Source organism: Phycodurus eques, chromosome 5, assembly GCF_024500275.1.
Source record: "Phycodurus eques isolate BA_2022a chromosome 5, UOR_Pequ_1.1, whole genome shotgun sequence".
Classification (NCBI taxonomy): domain Eukaryota; kingdom Metazoa; phylum Chordata; class Actinopteri; order Syngnathiformes; family Syngnathidae; genus Phycodurus; species Phycodurus eques.
The window spans coordinates 15,855,311-15,879,422 of NC_084529.1; the positions used below are offsets into that span (position 1 = coordinate 15,855,311).

Consider the following 24,112-nt stretch of genomic DNA (forward strand, 5'->3'; position numbering starts at 1 on the left):
GGGCGAGAAACTGGGCTTTCGGCGACAATTCCGGATGCACTATAAGCTTTACAGGTGAACCCTAATTTGATCTTGTGTAAACTTTCTGAATACACGTCTGCCTTTTCAACACAACAGCAAAATTCACAAAGCGTTGTTTGATCCATGAAAATTTCCAAGGACGTCCACTTTTATGCCTTTCTGTGATTCTTCCAGTTTCTATGTTGAAACTCAAGGCAGACCCGGCCCGCCACATTATTTCATGTGCCCCACGAAAGTAAATCAATTTCATCTTTCTAAAATAGCAAATTGTCTTCACTTTCAATAACATTGAGATATCGCAAGAATTTGTTGTTACCAATCCCCTTTTTAAAACAAACTGAATAATTGTTTATTTATTTTTTTTATTTTTTACTGGTTTCTGATTTCAAGTGTTATCCATCAATTTGTTGTGTATATGTAATAATATGAGCCAATCATACAATTATATGGGTTTACAGTAGTGATTTTAGATACCAGTTTTTCAGACCAATAGTATGAGTATTCACTCACCTATACCGCTTGTACTTTTGATACATAAAATTTCAATTGACACAATGACAGATAATTATGAACAAAGGTGTTTCTTTCTTTCTGACACGATGATTCACCAATGTGTCAAACCACTGCAATGTAGCGTCAACCCCTGGCGAGGAGAACTTAATATCAGATTTTTTTTGTCCTTACATATCGGTGGCTAGTATTGGCAGCCTTCACCATTACCTGACACCTTGAACTAAGGTTGGTATTGGTGGGGTGGCGGGGCGTGTGGGGTGGTTGGCTGGGGGGGTGGCATTGGGTCCGTGCGGTGCCCGCTGGGTGGCCGGTTGTCGGGGCGCCTCGGTGGGGCCGGCGGACCGCCCTGGGTCCCTCGGTGTGGACTTAATATCAGAATTTTTTTGTTTGCCTTACATATCGGTGGTTGGTATTGGCAGCCTTCACGATTACCTGACGCCTTGAACTAAGGTTGGTATTGGCCCGATACGATACCTACTTAGGAATCCCTAGTTTACAGTCATAACGGCCCTCCGAGGGAAACCATAACTCCTATGTTGTCCGTGACAAAGATATATTTGACACCCCTGTCAAAGTGTCTACTTCCTGTTTGAAATTTGTTTAAAATACCAATTCTAATTGAACCAGGAAGTGTATTGCTCCATTTATTGATCAACTTCTGCTCTTTGTTAGAGATCATCAAGTTGTGCAAAAAGTACAAAAACAATGCACTTATCCAAAAACAGTTGGATAAGTGCATTGAAAAGTTCAGAGAGGGTCAAATTAAGTCGACCTGTGAGATTTATGATGCATTTTAGGTTAATTCTAAAATTTCACCGGAGAGCCCAATATCCTTAACTCTTTGCGAGTAGTGTAATTGATCACGAACACCACCTTCTCGGGTCATTTTTCCACCGCTTTCCCTTCTAAAGCCAGGTACATTTATTTATTTCATTGTTCTTATTAATTTCTTGCATCTGGTCCTGTACACTATTTGCCATGTCCTATACGCAATTGTTTATTATGTGTTTGTCTGTTGATGCTAAATGTGCACTTGGACATGGAGGCTTTAAACAAATTGCCCGCAACAAAATCAATAAAGCTGACTGAATCTGAATCTACACACATACTGAAAATCGAGCAAAATTTGATCAACTTTCCTCCAGTGTCATCAAACTCAGCAAAGACTTGATTATCGGATGTGTGAAAGATTATTATTAAGTGATTATTCTGTGGTATGGGCTGTGTTCAGAAGGATTTTTCTTCCTTAATCTCTTCAGAAAAAATCCGACAATCGGTTATGTTAAACCTGTTTACTATTTATGATTACAAACCTGGATAAAATTTGTGTGGTGAACACCACGTCTGTCCATGTCACAGACTCTGTGATTGTGACATAAAACGGAATGATAAAAAATTAGGAAGCGACTTGAAGGTGCTCCTTTTGCTGGACAAAAACAGGGAAGCAACTGGTTGTAATTGTAGTTGTGTAGTTGTGATTCACCACGTTAAATATGATAAGAAGAAGAGTTTCCCACTCCAATTTAGTTCCCAGAGAATCTCTTTTTTTTTAATTTATTTTTTTTAAACATGTCCTGTTTGGCTGTTAGGTCAAGTAGAATGGATAATCTGTATCCCTTTTATGCTGGAACAGTTTTAATGTGCTATTTGAATTTTTAAAATGGTAAAAATCTTGTGTACACCGTTTGAGCAGAACCTAAAAGATCACTGCCGCCTTTAGTGTTATGCACTCCTGCTTCCAAAAACAATCCACTGCACCTCTCAGATATGTTCCTCTCAGGAGTACAACTGGAGCAAATGTATTCCCCTTACATCCTGGCACCTTCATCATCTCCCATTCTATTACTCCCAGTTCCGTATCCCTCCATCTGTCAATCCATCTATTTTCTTCCAGCTGCTCCTAACCTGCAGGCAAGCCTCAGCCTTTCTGAGCAGAGACACCGAAAAGCTGCCTTGTGGCTGAAATTTGGCCCCGACCGTCTGTGCATGCGGCACGTTGTTACGCATGCAAATTGAACAACACGCATCTGAGCACAGTAAGTGTTTGACATCTCTGTCTCCTTGAACATGGTAATAATCAAACTGACATTAGTGCACTGGGGCATAACAAGGACGTTGAGCCATTATCTATATGGCATTAAGATTGCTGATGTAAAAGCAGGACGTGCATGCTTTGGCGTGAAGCTGTGCTTTAGGAAGACAAAGCATCAACATGTTTAATGACTTTATAAAGACTTCAAATGATGTTTGTTTGGTACAGTAATACCATGCTATTCGCTAATTGTAGTATTATGATACAAAATTAGCATACTGTGACATACTAAAACATTGGGGGGAAAAAAATAAAAACATGAGGAACTTAACTTCTGTCAAACTTAAAACTTTAACTGTGACTTCACGAGTGACTAGGTACTCAGTGTCTCAAAAGGCCGTACTTGTAAACTGTATTCCTGTGTAAATTGTGCTATATAAGTAGTCATTGACACTGCTCAGATATTAACAGTTTAAACTGTAACTATATCAGTAGTACCAAAACATTTTAATATAATTTCAAACTCATCTTGCATTACCCTTAAAAATAAATGACCTATTGATAACATTTTGAAAAATGCACAGTAAATGAACATGGACAAAGACTTTCTCTAACTTCTCCTAACAACCCAGGCAACACTTACAGTAGCTCCTCCTCGACATATGAAGTTCATCTCTCAGTCGAGATGTACGTACTATAACATACTGTTGTAAGCAAAAATTTGAGATACAAGCACTATCTGGTGGCAGCAAAACTCAACTCCACAACAAGCAGCAGTTTGGCAAACAAATGGCAATGACATTGCCACCGAATAGCATCTGTGTCGCGGTCTTATAACCATTTAAGCCAGGGGTGTCAAACTCATTTTTGTCACGGGCCACATTGTAGTTATGGCTTCCCTCGGAGGGCCGTTATGACTGTCATATAGTCATATGTGCATATAGTCATATAGTGACATATACACAACAAATTGATGGATAAGTAGTTTTAAAATCAGAAGCCAATACAAAATGTTCAACTATTATTACATTTATTTTAAAAAGGTGATTGGTAACATAAAATGCTTGCAATAACTCAACATTATACAAGTAAAGACACCTATTTTGGTATTGTCACAAGAAACATGAAACATGAAGTCGACACATTCGAAGTCGACACGATTTGCTTTTGCGGGCCACATTATATGATGTCGCGGGCCGGATCTGGCCCCCAGGCCACCAGTTTGACACCTGTTAAACTCGCAAGTCAAAGAGAGACTGTACTTCTTTGACACAAATTCCTATTTAGACAGGGCTTTGGCATCGTCGTGTGGCATCTTAGGGCGTTTCACAAAGAGCACAAAAAAAGGTGAATAAGTAAATTTGTGAATAGTGAACACAAATATGCGGTGAAACACTGCACTGTGCAATCTTGAATTACAAATAAGAAAACTGATGCTAAATACAAACATATGAGACTGGCTTCCTTGAACAGACTGTTCACCTATAGCACTTTGACGGTAGTTGCTCCATTTTGTGCTTGTTCTTTACATTGTTTGGAATGGCTAGCATCCTCTTCGCAGCTGTTTTCTGACCTCGGTTGAAAAAGTGCACACAGCCCATGGGATCACCACCCCCCAAAAAAATAAATGGACCTGGCCCGGGGAATTTGTTGTCGTTGCAACATTGGCAATTACCCTCATTCGAGCACAGAGGCCAGAGAGTGGGAACACGGCAGTGCGGGGATTGAACCTGACTGATTTGCTTTTGCAACACACCTCCAGGCTGCGAATGAAATTGTGATTTACGCATTTAGCTGGAGACCAAATGGGAGTAGAACATGTAGTTGTAGCCATTGTTATCGTTGTATTTTCAAATTGGGTTTCATGAAACATGCAGTCCCCCCCCCCCACCCCATGCCATTAATCCGTTCAAGCCTCCAAAAAAGAAAAAAAAAAAAAAAATTTGTAATGTGTTTTTCAATAATAAAATATTTGTTATTGTACTTGACGAAATGACAAAATTGAATAAACAGTTTTTGCCACATATTTTGCTACAATAGAATGGACATTCCACTGCTTCTTCTGGTATGAGTGCCTTATAATACAGACATACGGATATACAGTACACAGACGGAGGAGACAGTCACAACTACTCTGTAAGCTGCAATAATAGTTGTTTGGCAGAGGATCTACGCCTGTGAGTGTTATATTGTCTGTCTACATGTGTTGCTCCACTGTTTGTTCTCAAATATCTATTGCTTAAATTTCTGTTGCTTCCCATTTTTTTGTTAGCGTTAAGCTAAACTGACTTTATTAAGGCAAAGCTATGTGGTAGTTTTATATACACGTGTAAATCTCTTTGTTTTATGTTTAGTTTGACAGCAAATTGCAACGAGAAGTGGCAAAAAAAAGAGCTTGAAGCCTCTATTTTGAAGAATTGTTCACAGTCTGCCAAAGTGCTGCTTTTTATCAAGTGAGTTACAGCAAGTTCTGTTCACTGCGCTTGTATACAGCGCTTGTGTCTCAAATCGAAGCTAAAATTCATCTGAATGATGGCTCGTATCTCGAAAAACTCCTATGTAAGGTCACTCTTACCTCCACCACTGTAGCTCAATTTTATCAAGCGCTGATTATGAGAATAATTTCTTCGTGCTTCCATATGTTGTGGTATCTTTTTGTAATCTTAATGAGTATTTAAAGAAATTCAGTTTCTCCCTACATCATTCATTTCATTCTAGCAAAGCCTGCAACATGACGTCCGAGCGATGAAGCGGAAAAGCCGCACCCGGTGTTGCCATGACAACTCACAACATTAAGTGAATTGCCGGCACCCTTCCTCGGCCGCTCGATTGCGCTTTGATTGATCCCATCACACGGGTCTCTTCAAGGGGACAAGAGCACATTTGACATGCTTGAAACAGCGGGACTCACAGGCACCGCGGGCGCACGGCGCTCGCCAAGATGGCGGATGTGCCCTTCATGCGGCGAGGGTGAAGATGTAATGCCTGAATCAGGGATAAGTGTACACCTATCCCGGTTTCCCCGCTGACATCACTCAGAGACACTTGCTCATTACTGTAAGTATCAGATGAAAACATAAGAGATTACTCGGTATACATTGCCACAATGGGAACAGCAAAATTGTGCGAATAATGGGGTATACCCCGCCTTTCGCCTGACGTTAGCTGGGATAGGTTACAGCACACCGCACAAACCTAATCAGGATAAGTGATATAGGAAATGGATGGGATTAATTATTTTAAAGAAATGTTTAAAAAAAAAAAAAAAGACCGATGAGTGTAATTATTATTATTACTGTGTTTTGTCTTTAAAAACACTTTTAATCTTCTCCTAATGCCTTTGACAGTGAAGTAGTGACAGTTTTTTTTTCTTCTTTTTAAATGTCTCTTGCGGTTCCAAACACCAGACATCGTCCCTCTGCTATTTCCTCTGGCCCTTGAATGCTGCGAGCCAACCTGCTGAATATGTATGTGTGCTGCCAAAGGCACTCCCACCTTGTCCCACAGTTCCAAACCCCACTCAACCCTGCCTTTCCCTCTTAATTATTTTCATCCGAGTAGCGATGCGTTTGGCTGCAGGGATGCGGGTTCTGGTCGCTTCCCTTTTGGCAGAGTGGATTTAGTCGCCCTAACAGCGGCCTACCTGCTAATGAACGCTGTGCGTGTAGGAGATGCAGAGACAGTCATGACTGCTAAGCAGCATTTGTACACTCACTAGAAACTAGGTTAAATTAGGTATACGTGCAAAATCTGTATAATATAATTCCACATTTACACAGCATCCGGCAGTTAAGAGTACCAGATCTGTGACATCATTGCCAGCCTCTGGAGCCCCAAATGAAATATTTATCAGCCAGAGACAACTGCTTACAACACGACAGGGCGAGAGCGATTGTCAGGAGGTAAACTTCACTGTTCGCACCCCTTCACCCTCCAGGCATTGCGGAATTCCCTCTATTTAAAGGGGTAAGTCCACATCAATTATGGCTTTGATAATACGTCTGAAGGTGGAAAAGTACGGAAACGTATTGCATTCACTTGGATAAAAAAAAAAACTCCTGTTTTTCTGAGTAATTTTTTGGAGGGCTTTGTTTTTCTGACTATTTTTTTTCTGTTTTTCTGACTAATGTTTTTCTGACTAATTTTTTTCTGAGTTATCGGGACACATGGAACTCACGCGAGAACCTGCGAACTGCAAGTGACTCTTTGCGGAATCCGTAGTAAGCAACATGACCGGCTTATTTAGTTTGATCAAGTTTTATTTTGATATGGGTTTAAGACACTGGGAGATACTCTTGTCTTTGAGTCACATAGACGGTATTGTTATTAGTTTGTCGACATTACGCAGGCACTTTAATTGAACCGGTAAGTTAAACGTGTATGGGCTGGTTGAAGGTGTGCGAGCAGTAATCCGCCATTTGTGAGTCCGCAAAGAGTCACTTTCAGTTCGCAGGTTCTCGTGTGAGTTCGATGTGTCCCGATAACTCAGAAAAACATTTGTCAGAAAAACATCCATCCATCCATCCATTTTCTGAGATGCTTCTCCTCACTAGGGTCACGGGCATACTGGAGCCTATCCCAGCTAACTTCGGGCGAGAGACGGGGTACACCCTGAACTGGTTGCCAGCCAATCGCAGGCCACATACAAACAAACAACCATTCGCACTCACATTCACACTTACGGGCAATTTAGAGTCTCCAATTCATGCATGTTTTAGGGATGTGGGAGGAAACCGGAGTGCCCGGAGAAAACCCACGCAGGCACGGGGAGAACATGCACGCTCCACACAGTCGGGGCCGGGGATTGAACCCGGTCGTCAGAACTGTGAGGCTGACGCTCTAACCAGCAGCACAAGTCAACTAGTGCCGTAGTCAGAAAAACAGGTGGAAATAAATTTGGGCAGAAAAACAGAAAAAAATAGTCTGAAAAACAGGTGGGAAAAAAATAGTCCAAAAAACAGAAAACAATAGTCAGAAAAACAGGTGGAAAATTTTTTTGTCTGAAAAACAGTAGAAAATAGTCAGAAAAACAATGCCCTCGAAAAAATTACTCAGAAAAACAGGTTGTTTTTTTTATCCAACTGAATGCAATACGCGTCCATAGAAAAGGGTCTAATTCGCTATTCCTCGTTAATAAATACAGAACAGCGAATAACATTTTTTTTTTGTCAGGGTTCTGGGAGGTACGACGCCAATGGATCGTCGCCATCTGCACTGATCCACTGATACTAACGTAAGATTAGAATTCACAACGACATTAGCAACAGCCACCAAGCTATCGCCAACAAACGTAAATGGTGTGCTAACTATGCTAGAGGGTAGCTAACATAAGACATTTCTAACTCTATAGTTATGAATTCAATTTGACACATACAGCACAAAAATTGAGGTGGCTGAGTGCGGAAGAGCGTCACGTATGAGCGATTACTCACATATTTTCACTATTGCCCCCCTGTCCTCCCTGATTTGCACAGTATTCAGCTGTAGATTGTGGAGATGATGCTAACCCAAAAGAAGGCTGATGACAGACAAACGTCCTGCTTAACTGTCCGTTCCTAAACCGTATACATTCTCGGGTGTGCACTTCGTCCATTCATGCGACCATTTCTGTAACGGTGTCAACTGTCACAGCAGGTGGCCGAGAAACACGCGAGGCGGCGGAAGAGGGAGCGAGCAAACATATAAATGACAGCAGTTGGAGAGTGATGGAGTGCACTGGTAGGCACTGATGATTAGACGGATAATGCATCGACAGGGTTAATCTCTTGATAACTACTCCATATTGATTGGGTTAGGAGGGAAGCGTTAGCATTGTACCCACACATGTACACAAATACGCACACACACAGTAATACACTTCAATGTCGCACATTTGTTCAAGAGGAAGATTCAATTACGGCTCTCCTTGTGCTACTCTACTGACCTATATGCATATATTACATGCAGTGTGTGCGTTGCACTATTTGAACAGGCCTCTTTCCATGTTAAGAGTTGCTCCCAGGAGATTCTTGGCTCAGACCAGCCCACAGTAGACATTTAGCAAGCGCATTGTTTATAAATATAGCCTTACTATACAGATGTTTACCATTGTAAAAAATATCCCCAACACAAGTTTCAAGTTACAAGTTCGTTTTCATGCGTGCACCAGTAAATACAGTGGTTGCAAGCCGTCGCTCATTTGATTTTTTTTGCTTTGTGTTGCAAGCCTAAATTTGACATGCAAGCGAGCTTCAGATATTCCGCTGCTCAAGTGACGAGAATTAAAAAAATATGGAGGAATTAACCCATTAACAACCAATGCAAAAACGTAAGCATTTTGTTTTGGGCAGTTCGAACAAAAATCAATAGTTTTTCAAATGTGAGCCTTGGCCAAGTGGTTAGATGTCACTTAATGGTTTGGGGGGGGGAAATAAAATTTAAAAAAGAGCATATTACAGTATCGCTAAATACTCAGATCTCAAATCATCTTTCCCCTAAAATAACACCAAAATCCATCCATCCATCCATCGATTTTCTGAGCCGCTTATACTCACTAGGGTCGCGGGAGTGCTGGAGCCTATCCCAGCTATCATCGGGCAGGAGGCGGGGTACACCCCGAACTGGTTGCCAGCCAATCGCAGGGCACCATTTGCACTCACAATCACACCTACGGGCAATTTAGAGTCTTCAATCAACCTACCACGCATGTTTTTGGGATGTGGGAGGAAACCCACAGGCTGGGCTGGGGATTGAACCCTGGACCTCATAACTGTGAGGCAGACGCTCTAACCAGTCGGTCACCGTGCCGCCTAACACCAAAATATTTTTTTAAATAAAAATTGCACTCAACAACTATTAAAAACAACAGTTTTCATGTTTGCTCTCCACATAACCTGCAAAAACGTAAAATCTGAGCACAACTCACAACTGCACCAAATGTTTTGTCTTAGTTTCTTACGTTTTTCTGTGTTGTCTATTGGAGGTTGGCAAACCAGATTAATGGTGCATTAATGCTACCAACTGATATTGCCATCAACCAGTTCAGGGTGTACCCTGCCTCCTGCCCGATGACAGCTGGGATAGGCTCCAGCACGCCCGCGACCCTCGTGAGGAGAAGCGGCTCAGAAAATGGATGGATGGATGGATGATATTGCCATTTCACTGCAAGGAAATCAATGTGAATTGACTGGAGCTGGATGTTGTGAAGTGTACTGCTCCCATCTAATGGTGCGGGTCAGAAGCACACTTAAAAAAAAAACTGCCTATTGGCAGTTTTTTTGGGTTTAAATTTTTTGTTTCTTTCTTCCAATGCAATTATAATGGCCGTCAATTATCCACAGATTTTCACCATTTGGACGAACTTTAATTAAACTCGCAAATCCAGTTCCCAATATATTCACAAAAAGGATGACGCTGTAATGTTCACTCCCTGCCTGGCTGACAACAATACACACACAAGGCTACAGATGAAGCACACGCTTCGATGAGTTTGCATCTATTTTAATTCTCGTGGCTGGCCATTAGACGCCTCCCAAGATAGTGAGAAATACACAGCAGAAATAAACTGTAATATTTCATTGTAAAAAGACAAGAAATAACAATGCAATCACAATAAGATGCTTAAGCAGGGGGATTTTTTTCACAGTTTTTCTTGTCCTGTTTTTTTTTTTTAGTTCAAAACAACTCCAACCAGCAATGCAGCACATTTCACAAATAACCATTTCTATTTCATCTCCCTGCTTCACTGCACATTACTGTCACCAGTAATAAAGTAATACAACACAAGGGAGATACAGAGTGGCAGGAAGCTTTGAGTACATCTCTTAGAAAGCCTACACAGCACAAATTTCTCGTTTTAGAGGGCAGCGGATTATGGAGGTTGCAGTTTTTCTTCAGGTTTGGAGTTATCTTAGGGCTGAAGTCGCTTTTTGTGGTTCAGTGAAGTAAAAACCTTAATTGATAAGACCTGAAAAGACCAGTTTTAATATTATCTCTTATAGTAGCTATGGGGCATTTCTTTACTTCTTTCTCATATTTTTTCTGGACAATGCTCAGTTATGTCTGTCCCGCATAGAATACACAACTTTGTCACCCCCCTCGAGCAAAGTCTGCTCCTTTGTCAAAGGACATCACACAGTTTTTTTGTTATTCTCAGCACACAACAGAATTTTCTCACAATATTCATCTTTACAGATGCCATGTGTGGTCTGCAGATGGCGTATGATGCGGTAAAGATCCTTAACTCACTCACTGATGCGGACGCTTATATTTGTCAACTGGATTCCAACCATTTACTGCCACCGACGAATATATTTGTCAAGTACGTTTTGCAACAGGCAGCCATGGAAGTAGGTCTCGCTCGGCTTGTCTGTGAAATTCATGTCTGTAAATCACTGTAATGACTAACGGGTCCCTCTAGATAGCGACATTGCATCGCTTTGGATTTGAAATCTTCACAGCTTTTGAGCAGAAGATAAAGATGAGGTGGTGAATCTCTGGTGAATCACATCGATTATGAGGGAGAGAAATACCAAAATATTGGAAACTGGAAAGGTTTAGGCACCTTACACTTGAACAGAGTATACATATGTATGGTATAAACAGAGTATGTGTTGTGGTAGGTAGTAGATCGTGAGAAATGGTGACGCAGTTCATGGAGTGAACGAAGAGTACCATGTAAAAATGCTAATGACTCGAACCGTGGCGTGAGTGGCACTAACTCGCCGCAAGTGTTTTGTTGTTTTATAGTTTGAGATGTCACAAAAGCAAAAAAATATTAGCCAAAGTCACTGTTGTGCTTGTGCTGTTTCTTTTCACAAAAAGCTCGTTTTTGCCTCCTTTGTGTAAGGAACTTGTGTTTTTGGTGAAACCAACCCATGTTTTACTGCTAATTCCTAAAGACCAGGAAAAGCTAGAAACTAACTTTTTTTCTGGTGAGAGAACAGTGTCTATTCTTTCTTTTGATTGGTTTGATTTTTATATTGTCACAGAACAGAATATCTCGTGGGTCTTTAAACATCATCAAAATGGTCAGTCTAAAACAGCTAGCAATATTGGAAAGACCAGACTACCTAGAGAACAGACAAACTCCACATACAGTGGGTACGGAAGGTATTCAGATCCCCTTAAATTTTTCACTCTTTGTTATATTGCAGCCATTTGCTAAAATCATTTCAGTTCAACATTCTCATTAATGTACACAAAACACTGCATATTGACGGAAAAAAACAGAATTGTTGAAATTTTTGCAGATTTATTCAAAAAGAAAAACAGAAATATCACATGAGTCTTTGTGGGAATGATGCAGTTTTTCACACCTGTATTTGGGGATCCTCTGCCATTCCTCCTTGCAGATTCTCACCAGTTCTGTCAGGTTGGATGGTGAACGTTGGTGGACAGCCATTTTCAGGTCTCTCCAGAGATGCTCAATTGGGTTTAAGTCAGGGCTCTGGCTGGGCCATTCAAGAACAGTCACAGAGTTGAAACTCCTTCATTATTTTAGCTGTGTGATCATTGTCTTGTTAGAAGGTGAACCTTCGGCCCAGTCTAAGGTCCTGAGCACTCTGGTTTTCATTTTCGTCCAGGATATCCCTGTACTTGGCTGCATTCATCTTTCCTTTGATTGCAACCAGTCGTCCTGTCCCTGTAGCTGAAAAACAGCCCCCACGGCATGATGCTGCCACCACCATGCTTCACTGTTGGGACTGTATTGGACACGTGATGAGCAGTGCCTGTTTTTTCCCCACAAATACCGCTTAGAATTAAGGCCAATAATTTATATCTTGGTCTCATCAGACCAGAGAATCTTATTTCTCACCATCTTGGAGTCCTTCAGGTGTTTTTTAGCAAACTCCATGTGGGCTTTCATGTGTCTTGCACTGAGGAGAGGCTTCCGTCGGGCCACTCTGCCATAAAGCCCCGACTGGTGGAGGGTTGCAGTGATGGTTGACTTTCTAGAACTTTCTCCCATCTCCCGACTGCATCTCTGGAGCTCAGCCACACTGATCTTTGGGTTCTTTGTTACCTCTCTCACCAAGGCTGTTCTCCCCCGATTGCTCAGTTTGGCTGGACGACCAGCTCTAGGAAGGGTCTGATCATCACAAACATCTTCCATTTCAGGATTATGGAGGCCACTGTGCTCTTAGGAACCTTAAGTGCAGCAGAAATCTTTTTGTAACCATGGCCAGATCTGTGCCTTGCCACAATTATCTTTCTGAGCTCTTCAGGCAGTTCCTTTGACCTGATGATTCTCATTTGCTCCGACATGCACTGTGCGCTGTCAGGTCTTATATAGACAGGTGTGTGGCTTTTCTAATCAAGTCCAATCAGTATAATCAAACACAGCTCGACTCCAATGAAGGTGTAGAACCATCTCAAGGATGATCAGAAGAAATGGACAGCACCCGAGTTAAATATGAGTGTCACAGCAAAGGGTCTGAATACTTATGGCTGTGTGATATTTCAGTTTTTCTTTGTTAATAAATCTGAAAAAATTTCAACAATTCAGTTTTTTTTTCTGTCAATATGGGGTGCTAAGTGTACATTAACTAGGGGGGGGGAAGAACTTCAATGATTTTAGCAAATGGCTGCAATATAACAAAGAGTTAAAAAATTTAGGGGGTCTGAATACTTTCCGTACCAACTGTAGTAGGGGCTATTGGTAATAGTAAAGGGAAAATAAGCCAAAAAGAGGCATTTATTTGAGTCCCTTTTGAGTTGCGGTGTTTATTTATGTATTTATTATTATTTATTCAAGCAAATCACTGGCACATGCAGCAATGCTCAGTGTACGCTTGGATAGTGTTGGTCTTTGAATGTGAAGATGACTTTACAAATTTTTTCTCTTTTTTCTCACTTTTGCTGCTGGTTAAACGAAGGCAAAAAGAAGACACAATCTGTCTGAACTTTATTCCTCTTACTGTATCACAGAGAGGTGTAAAACTTTAAGAGCGGCGCCTTCCCAGTTTCGTCACACTGATTCTTTCAAATAAATCTCAGAATGGCTTTGATTCCTAGGCAGAGATACACAAAATCTACTGCGGGGCATCAGAAGCTAAATGTGGCTGATGAAGATAAACTGAGAGAATCAAAAAGGTCATTTCATGACTGACGGTTATTAGCATTGCTCTCGGGCAAATCTGGCAGTGGCAGACAGCACTGCTTTATTAGCTCTACTTGAATCTCTGCCGTGCCTTTGAAGCCCAGGGTATCTCAGAAAAGCCCTCAAAGGCCCCTCTTTTGGACAAGATCACGGGAGCCAGTACACAATTACCAGCTAGATAGCTCATATTAAGTGCCAAATACACTGCGAGAGGTCAAGGAGTCACGACAGAGAAGTGAGATGGAACAAGACTGGAAGAGAATTGCAGACGAGATCCAGCCCGCCACTAGGCATGCGCTCGCCAGGACTGTATGTCTGCAACCCTAAACTCCATCTTTAAAGGACACACCCATCCATCCATTTTCTATACCGCTTGTTTTCATCATAGCAGAGCGATTAAAAGCTGTGAGAAGACCAAAGCAATGTCGATAGGTGGAAGAAGCAACAACAACAACTCTATCAATGTGAGACAATAGTCACTTGAAACGGTAGAAAACTTTGTGGACTTGGGCACAGTGGCCGTTTCTGATATGCACAATATGGGCAGCCAGCCAGGGCGGCGTCCTGTGGGAGACGTAATTGACGGGCGTCGCATTGGGCGGTGGGGTACATTCTGGACTACTCACCAGCCAAGAGCAGGGAACACGTACAACTTGTAGACAAACACGCATTCACACTCACATTTACACCTAGTGTATGGATAATTTAGTCTTCAATGAAACTAAAAGGCAGACCGAAATAGGGTGGCGAAAATATTGATCGTTGGGGGATTTTGAAATAAATTGCATAGACACAACTGTTTTAAATTGCGAATACAAATTGTGTCTCCTTTTCAGGTGAATTAGTAGAGGTCATCTGAGTGGCCTACTTGCTTTAAGGTTGCGCCTCTGTTAATATGTATGCAAGCTGTCAGATGTGCAGCTGGAAGACAAGCTTGCATCCAGAATATATTTTTGGGTTTGTGCCGGTCTGCAGTAGTGGTGATATGCTGGAGCTGAGGGGGAAGGGAGGGTTTGTGACTGACTGAGAAGTAGAAGAAAACACAGTCTAAATTGACAAAAATTTAGTTTATTCTGCAAATGTTGTTACACCGCAGTTGTGTATTTTAGTCTGTGCTCTTTAGCCTGATGGTTTTAACTCTGCAGTTCAGAAAACCACTCATAGCTGCTTTAAAAAAAAAACAAAAAAAAACAATCATGCCTTTATAAATATTAATACAGGCCATCATATAGCTTGGAGCGCACACTATAATATTATACTAACATAAAATCCCCACTGAAATAAACAGGTCTTCATTTCAGACCTCATCTGGGATGGAGACAGGGCTCTCGGATCCATTAAGGTCCCCACAACCGCAGTGGTGTCACAGGCAGGCGCATGGCTACACACAAATAATCAAGTGTGCTCAGACTAGCACGCTTTCACTAAAACACACACAGAGACACATCGTTTTGTGCAGCCAGTTGCCTTTTGTGTACGGCACAGACCGATGCTGTATAGGTCTGGTTGCAGAGTACTTTTATACAACCCAATTCCAATGAAGTTGATACGTTGTGTTAAACATAAATAAAGACAGAATACAATGATTTGCAAATCATGTTCAACCTATATTTAATTGACTACACTATAAAGACAAGATATTTAATGTTCAAACTGATAAACTTGATTGTTTTTAGCAAATAATCATTAATTTAGGATTTTATGGCTGCACCACATTCAAAAAAAGCTGGGACAGGTGGCAAAAAAGACGGAGAAAGTTGAGGAATGCTCATCAAACACTTGTTTGGAACATCCCACAGGTGAACAGGTTAATTGGGAACAGGTGTGTGCCATGATTGGGTATAAAAGGAGCTTCCCTGAATGGCTCAGTCATTCACAAGCAAAGATAGGCTGAGGTTCACCTCTTTGCGAACAGGTGCATGAGAAAATAGTCGAACAGTTTAAGAACAATGTTCCTCAATGTACAATTGCAAGGAATTTAGGGATTTCATCATCTACGGTCCATAATATCATCAAAAGGTTCAGAGAATCTGGAGAAATCACCGCATGTAAGCGGCAAGGCCAAAAACCAACATTGAATGCCCGTGACCTTCGATCCCTCAGGCGGTACTGAATCAAAAACCGACATCAATATGTAAAGGATATCACCACATGGGCTCGGGAACACTTCAGAAAACCAATGTCAGTAAATACAGTTTGGCGCTATATCTGTAAGTGCAACTTGAAACTCCACTATGCAAAGAAAAACCCATTTATCAACAACACCCAGAGACGCCGCCGGCTTCTCTGGGCCCGAGCGCATCTAAGATGGACTCATGCAAAGTGGAAAAGTGTTCTGTGGTCCGACGAGTCCACATTTCAAATTGTTTTTGGAAATTGTGGACGTCGTGTCCTCTGGGCCAAAGAGAAAAAGAACTAGCCGGACTGTTATGGACGCAAAGTTCAAAAGCCAGCATCTGTGATGGTATGGGGCTGTGTTCCTCCCAATGGCATGGGTAACTTACACATCTGTGAAGGCACAAATTAATGCTGAAAGGTACATATAGGTTTTGGAGAAACATGCTGCCATCCAAGTAACGTCTTTTTCATGGACGCCCTTGCTTATTTCAGCAAGACAATGCCAAACCACATTCTCCACATGTTACAACAGCATGGCTTCGTTGTAAAAGAGTGCGGGTACTAGACTGGCCTGCCTGCAGTCCAGACGTGTCACCCATTGAAAATGTGTGGCGCATTATGTAGCGTAAAATACGACAACGGAGCCCCCGGACTGTTGAACAGCTGAAGCTGTACATCAAGCAAGAATGTGAAAGAATTCCACCTACAAAGCTTCAACAATTACTGTCCTCAGTTCCCAAACGTTTATTGAATGTTGTTAAAAGAAAAGGTGATGTAACACAGTGGTAAACGTGAACCTGTCCCAGCTTTTTTGTAATGTGTTGCAGCCATAAAATTCTAAGTTAATGATTCTTTGCAAAAAATAATCTAGTTTATCAGTTTGAACATTAAATATCTTGTCTTTGTAGTTTATTCAATTAAATATAGGTTGAACATCATTTGCAAATCATTGTATTCTGTTTTTATTTATGTTTAACACAACGTCCCAACTTCACTGGAATTGGTTTGTAGACAAAATAAACGCACAAGTGCCAAGTACAACACAAAGGTTCGAATGTGAAAAGGACAAGTTCCTCCCTTGCACCTCTTGCTCTGCTCCTCTCATCCAAATCAAAAGGCCACAGTGGTTTTGTGCTGAAGGGAGAATGGCACCACTTGAACACTGAGTCATTCTTTCAAAGCCAGTGTTACGCATACACACAAACACATACACAACTCACAGCTTGCATCATTCTTTTTCAACACTTGCATGTTGTCGCAGTCAGGCGGAAAACAGTCAATTTCACATATTTTCACATATCGGTACTATTGGTCTGCCTTAATGTTGTCTGTTATTTTTACACATTATTAAGCAATTTAAAGTGTTGGAAATAGCTTGAGGAAAAAAATCTAACTCTTGAACGCGCAACAGTCTGAGATGTGTTGTACAACTCCGCCTCGTCCCTCAATCTGCAGGAGCCGTGCGGCATTATGTCGAAGGAAATTCTGGATGTTTTTTAGACCAGTGGTTCTCAACTGTTGTCACCCGCATTTTCCTATTGTTGCAAAGTCGTGACGCACTTTCATAGAAGTTAAGAACAAAAAGAATGATTTTGTTTAAAAATAGCCTCCGAAAACATATGTACAGTATATTATATTTTTAAATGCCGTTTCAAATGTTTGCTGTACTGTCAAAGACATATTGCTTGCCATGACGTCCGCCAGCCAAAGGCTGAGCTGCACTACATTTGTTTACAGAGTAAACTAGTGGCTAGAGAAAAGGATCACAAAGTTCACTTTCCTACTATGTTCCGTGTGGGAACTTAGTACATCTCTGTACTGTACTAAAAAAAAATTATAACAGGAATACATACTATTTTTCTTTTGTCTGTGACAGACCCAAAATGTGTCCACGACCCAATTTTAGGTCCCGGCCCACCAGTTGAGAATATCTGCTTTAGAGAATAACAAGTGAAAATAGTTAGCTTAGATATATTTGGGTAAGCCTATTTTATTAAAAATTTATACTGTAATGCTTCATAGCAGAATGGAGTAGATTTTGTCCAGCTATTACACGGCTGAGTCCACTCATTGTTTTATTTATTGCATCACTCAACAGTATGAATATGATGAAACAGAGTCGTTTGTTTTTGTGAAATATTAAAGGCTTTTTGTCCGTTCAGTGGGTCGGCATGAGCGTCAACTGTGATATGGACAGCTAGCGCCCTGTGCAAAATTCTACCATTTTACTTAATGACAGCACAGTAAATTAAGAGATTTATAGCGTATTAAATTAGCGATTTAACATGATTTTGCTGTGGTGCTGTGTTGATGTTAGTCCACAATATATGGCACATGATAAGAATATAAGAACATTACCCACCAAAGTATATATACATTACCAACTTGAAAGATGTGGTGTTTGGTAACTCAAGCAAGACACTATATATACTGTACTATTTTAATTTCCTTGAAAGTAGTCATTTTGGAGATGTGAGGATTCCGCCCGACAGAGACGATATAGTATAACCTAACAATAAAACAGCAACATGGCTCGAAAAGTTCTGTGCATCATGTAGCGATTCATTCATTTCATCAGCTCAGCATCCTTTCCTCCCTAAATGACATCTTGGCGACGGGAGGCAGTAGTTTTGAGACACTCAGCAATCCCCATGGTAACCTACCCGCGTCCTCATCGGCGACAGCAGCCCCTCCATGACGGATTGGCTCGGTTCCGGTGGGCTCGCTTCCCTCAGCCTCGTCGGCGGAATTATCCCCCGTCCGCAAATAGATCCTGTTAGAAACGCTGTCTCATCCTCAAAGCAAACATCTCCTCTCCACCCACACACAGTGGACCGACAATGTGTGTGTGTGACACTGTGTCACACAGACACTGACTGACATGCTCGCATTTAGGAGTAGGAGGAGAGAGGGCAGTGCCAAAGTCTTGGTGTTTCTCCTCCCACCAACCTGTCAATGATTTCAGTATGCAATTGGTCTCGCAAGTTCTCTCTCTTTCTCGCTTTCTCTCCTTCTTGTGCTTCCTCTCTCTCCTTTTCACCTCTCTCTCCTGCCTCCAGCTACATTTGCTCCCTTTAATTTGGAAAATGATTGCAGGTCTTTTTTTTAAGCGACAGCCCCCCTCTGCATCTTTTACTGTCCTCCTGCTCACTGGCAGCTCACGCCCAAGCACAGGAGGGAGGTGTGTGTGTGTGTGTGTGTTTGGGGGTTGGGATGGTTTGAGCAAAAATGGTGTGTGTGTGAAAGAGGTGGTGAAGGAAAGCACAGAGGAAGGTGAAGAGAGAGAGGACACTCTCAGGTCTAGTATTGTCCCTCAGGACAGTAGTGGCTCTTAATCGCCGAGCAACCTGATCAGCTTCTATTCTCTTAATAAACAAGAGCATGAGTCACTTGCTCAGACGAACAAACCTTGTTCTTCGCATACACACAGCCATTCTCACATGGCCTCCAGCCGTAGGCCATTATAAATGACAGTGGACTATTATGAAGTATTGTTTCTGTGTGATGATTATGTCTTTATAGGATTTGCTTTGTGTTTAAGTGCACTAAAACAAGGTACACGTATCTCGATAATTGGGTCTTACTAAAGACTGATGAACTGTCTATCATTGGCCTTGTGTTGACCTGTTACCTTGGGCTCCAGGAGCTTTGCAGAAATTGTGGCGGAATAGCCACCTCAGAAAAAAAAAAGCCCATTCTTCGCAATCAGCAGCAGAGTAAAGGGACTTCAGGCAGCTGGGAGGATTCAAAAGCGACACAAAACTAGCAACATTCTGACTCAACAGCTAAGTTTATCAGCTCTTTTTTAACTTTTAAATGATTGTACATTCATATTTAGTGTTAGAGGAACACGCCGTTATAAATAGTTGAAGTTTGCAGATGACACCACTGTCATCGGCCTCATCAAGGACATATTGACAGGAAGCGGAGCGGCTGGAGCTGTGGTGCGGCCGACACAACCTGGAGCTGAACACGCTCAAGACTGTAGAGATGATTGTGGACTTCAGGAGGCATCCTTCGCCACAGCTGCCCCTCACGTTGTCCAGCTGCCTTGTGTCAACCATCGAGACCTTCAAGTTCCTGGGAATTACAGTCTCTCAGGACCTGAAGTGGGCGACCAACATCAACTCCGTCCTCAAAAAGGCCCAGCATAGGATGTACTTCCTGCGGCTTCTGAGGAAGCATGGCCTGCCACAGGAGCTGCCGAGGCAGTTCTACACAGCGGTCATCGAATCAGTCCTGTGTTCTTCCATCACAGTATGGTTTGGTGCTGCTCCAAAAAAGGACAAACTCCGACTGCAACGGTCAATCAAAACTGCTGAAAGTATTGTCAGTACACCCCTACCCACGCTTGAGGACTTGCACACTGCCAGAACTAAGACAAGAGCGTGCAAAATCCTCTCGGACCCTCCACATCGCGGTCACCGGCTCTTCCAGCTCCTTCCCTCAGGTAGGCGCTACCGATCAATGCAAACTAGAACAAGCAGACATTCCAACAGCTTCTTCCCTCTTGCAATCAACTTCTTAAACAGATAACCTACAATTCCATTACAACATGCTGGCAATTTTTTTACTTGAGTTCGTTCTCACATTTCTGTGGGGCCAATTATATATTACTCGTGCACTCACTGTAGTAGTCTCGCCATGCTGCACTATTTGCATATCTGTTGTTGACCAATACTGGCCACTCATGCCAGAGTAGCATCTGCTCCATTTGCACACTGATTGAGGAGTATCTGCAACATTTGCACAATCAACATTGTCCCAGATTATCGCACTACTCGTCACTTTAAACTGCATACACTCCTTGAAGTCTCAGCACCATTTGCACAATGGTCATTGCACCGGACTATTGCAATATTAGTCATTTGAACTGCTCTAAGTGCTAAAGGACTCTGCATCTTTTTGCACAACTGTCAAAAAATATATATATATATACCAGCATTACCAGTTAACTAGCAACCCTTTATTGCTCAGTGACTGTTTTTTTTGTCAATGTCTTTATGTCTCAAAAGTGTTCTCTGTCAATTGACTGTCTGTTATCGTACTAGAGCGGCTCCAACTACCGGAGACAAATTCCTTGTGTGTTTTTTGGACATACTTGGCAAATAACGATGATTCTGATAAGTCACCAGCTGCGAACGTGTTAGCCGTGGCTAACGTCGGCTTGTTAACAGTGCTAATGCTATCTTAGTATTGCTACCGCTGCAATTTTATTAGAGGCTACAATCAAATCTTGATAGAAATTTTAATATACAAACTTCTCCTTTAAAGAGTGATTTTAGGTAGGGGCAAACAGTAGTAAACAAAACAAAAAAAACTTTAATATTTACGATCACAAATCCTGTGTGTGGTCACCACCGAGTTTGGGCGGAGCCACGAACTCTGTGACTGTGACATGAAACAGAACGGTAGTGATTTAGTAGGCAAATAGTGGAACAACTGGTTGTTTGTACAAAGTGTCTCACAAGTCATTCACTACATGCCAAGGAGAAGAGTTTACAACAACAACAGTCACAACAGTCTTCTGTTTCTTCTTTTATTACTATCCATCCATCCATTTTCTTTACAGCTTATCCACACAAGGGTCGCGGGCTGCTGGAGCCTATCCCAGGTATCTTCGGGCGAGAGGCAGGGTACACCCTGAACCGGTCACCAGCCAATCGCAGGGCACATAGAAACAAACAACCATTCACGCTCACATTCACACCTACGGGCAATTTAGAGTCTTTAATCAACCTACCATGCATGTTTTTGGGATGTGGGAGGAAACCAGAGTGCCCGGAGAAAACCCACCCAGGCACGGGGAGAACATGCAAACGCCACACAGGCGGGGCCGGGACTTGAACCCAAGTCCCCACAACTGTGAGGCAGATGTGCTAACTAGTCAGTCACCATGCCGCCTAATATAATACTCTTACTACTTGTCTTCTTTTTTCTTTCTGGCAGTGTGGCACTATGCTGCCTCTCACAGGTCAGTCTTGGTACTACGCCAGACTTATAGTCTGGGGGAAGAGAGTAGCGATCGTTTGGAGATATGCTATGTTGGTCATTTAACAAAAGCCAAGTATATGGACAGTAAGTACACAACACATGTACATACCACACAAAAGTGGTATGTGTGTACCCCACTTACAGTAAGTGGACAAGTCGCAGCTGCATGAGCTCATTGCCAAGGAAACCGTGTCAATTTGGTCAGAAACACAGAGCCAGAGCATTAAAAAGTGAAACAAATAGAAGTCAGAGCATGTTAGCCTCTGCGCTTCGTGGTCTTTTAAATGAGGATGTGCTTGTGACAAGCCTTTAAAGCCGCACAGCGCAAGTGGAATGCTCGGTCGCTCGCTCTATCCTTTCCCCATCTAAACTATTTTTAGCCTTCTTGACAACAATGTCACAACAGGAAGAGACCAAGACCATCCGACCTGCGTGCAGCACGTCCACTGCCCATGGAGCAAACATTACCTTTCAGCTCGTTATCTTTGCGCCAGCTAACATCAAAAGAAAATGAGCTGGGTTGGCCAGCGGCGTGTGATTTCGTTTAGGAACCGCATTCAAAAAGGGGGATCTCCCACAGGAGAATATTCTGTGGTCGACTTCACATCAGAGAATGTATCACTTTGTACTGAACATCGCCACTGGACCATATGATTGTATCACAGCACGCGCTACACATGCTCTCCCTCTCACACACATACACACACAAGCTAGACAGAAGTAAACACACACACTATATCAACTCCTCGTTCTCTCTCACACAGACACGGATAATAGACAAAATTGGATAAGTGAAGCAGAGGTCTCATGTGGGAAATCTCATTATTTAGCTGACCTGTGATAGCGTGTAGTAGTGCACCGGAAATGAGCAGACTGCACGAACACGAATGCCTCGTTTCTATTTTGTCTCTTGTTCATAGCTTATGTAGAAGCTGAATAAATAAGACTACATTAGCATGGGGTCTCGTTGGGCAGGAGGATGGCTCCAAAAGAACAGATATTTATTCAGGCGGGCTTGAATATGTGCTATTGTTTTTTAAAATAGGCTCAGTGAAATATGGCCCAATATATTGCCATTGCACATTACTGCTGACAGTGAATGTTAACCTGTCAGCAATTTCCCCCACCAAGCCACACACCCACACACATATATGCAGAGACAGAAATACAGCTTGTCTCTGCCCCAACCCTTACCAATCCCCATTAAATCTACACATAGCCACACATAAAAAAAAAGAGAATGGGTGCAAGGGATGGAGGAGGCGATAACATTATAATAATAGGACAATATTGCACAGCGAGATGCAGCCTGCAATATGCTGCCCCGAAACCCACCCTTAGCGTCACCCCTCCCCTATTTCACCTCCTCTTCTTTTGGTCTTCGCTGCTCCATCTGGACCCTAAAATTAATCCCTTGTGACTTTTTCCATCATGCACATGTGAGCTAACGCGCCTCGGTCAGAGTGTGGCGATGCATCATCCTTATGTCTTGCTATTCTTGTCTCCTGTGTTCCATCTGAGTTTCTTCCTCGTGGTGTCTAATTTGGCTAGTGCCTACAGCCAGATCAAATGTGAGTCTACTGCACACCCGTGTCAACAAATGCGTGAAAATAACGTGATTTTTCTCAGGCTGTTTCGGCAGAGGGCTGCAATTACAGAGTACAAAGAAAATTGGCTATGGTAAATAGCTGTTTCTAAACACACGCTGCACTTCCACGGGGGAAACAAGGGATGTAATTGTATTGATTTATCAATTAAACTACATCACAGCCGAGAAGGGAGGATTAGAGGTCGTTTTCTGTCTTCTAGAGGCTTTTGAGACAAGAGCCCCACTGATATGGGATTTTGGGGCCGATGCCGAGAGCTGCAGAATATTGGGGACAAAATAAAAATCCGATATCTTATATATTGGCCAATATACGATATATTGCCCGACATTCGATATATCAGCCCATAAATTAAACCACCTGGTTAGAACGAGTTGTAATCCCTCCACAGGTTGTCGAGGATAGACAGCCACTGGTGCACTTCCATCCATCCATTTTCTGAGCCGCTTCTCCTCACTAGGGTCGCGGGCGTGCTGGAGCCTATCCCAGCTGTCATCAGGGCACACCCTGAACTGGTTGCCAGCCAATCGCAGGGCACATAGAAACAAACAACCATTCGCACTCACAGTCATGCCTACGGGCAATTTAGAGTCTCCAATTAATGCATGTTTTTGGGATGTGGGAGGAAACCGGAGTGCCCGGAGAAAACCCACACAGGCACGGGGAGAACATGCAAACTCCGCACAGGCGGGGCCGGGGATTGAACCCGCGTCCTCAGAACTGTGAGGCTGACGCTCTAACCAGTCG

The 24,112-nt window shown here is 42.3% G+C and overlaps 1 protein-coding gene across 2 annotated transcripts in view; it reads right to left on the minus strand.

The window, feature by feature from the left end:
• frmd4a (FERM domain containing 4A) overlaps positions 1-18,862 on the minus strand; it is a 150,263-nt gene extending 131,401 nt beyond the window's left edge. For both annotated transcript variants that reach the window (XM_061677729.1, XM_061677733.1), the window contains exon 1: positions 18,428-18,862. In XM_061677729.1, coding sequence (XP_061533713.1) covers positions 18,428-18,460 — 33 coding nt within the window. In that variant the 5' untranslated portion in view covers positions 18,461-18,862. The remainder of the gene's footprint in view (positions 1-18,427) is intronic.
• Between the last annotated feature and the right edge of the window lie 5,250 nt (positions 18,863-24,112).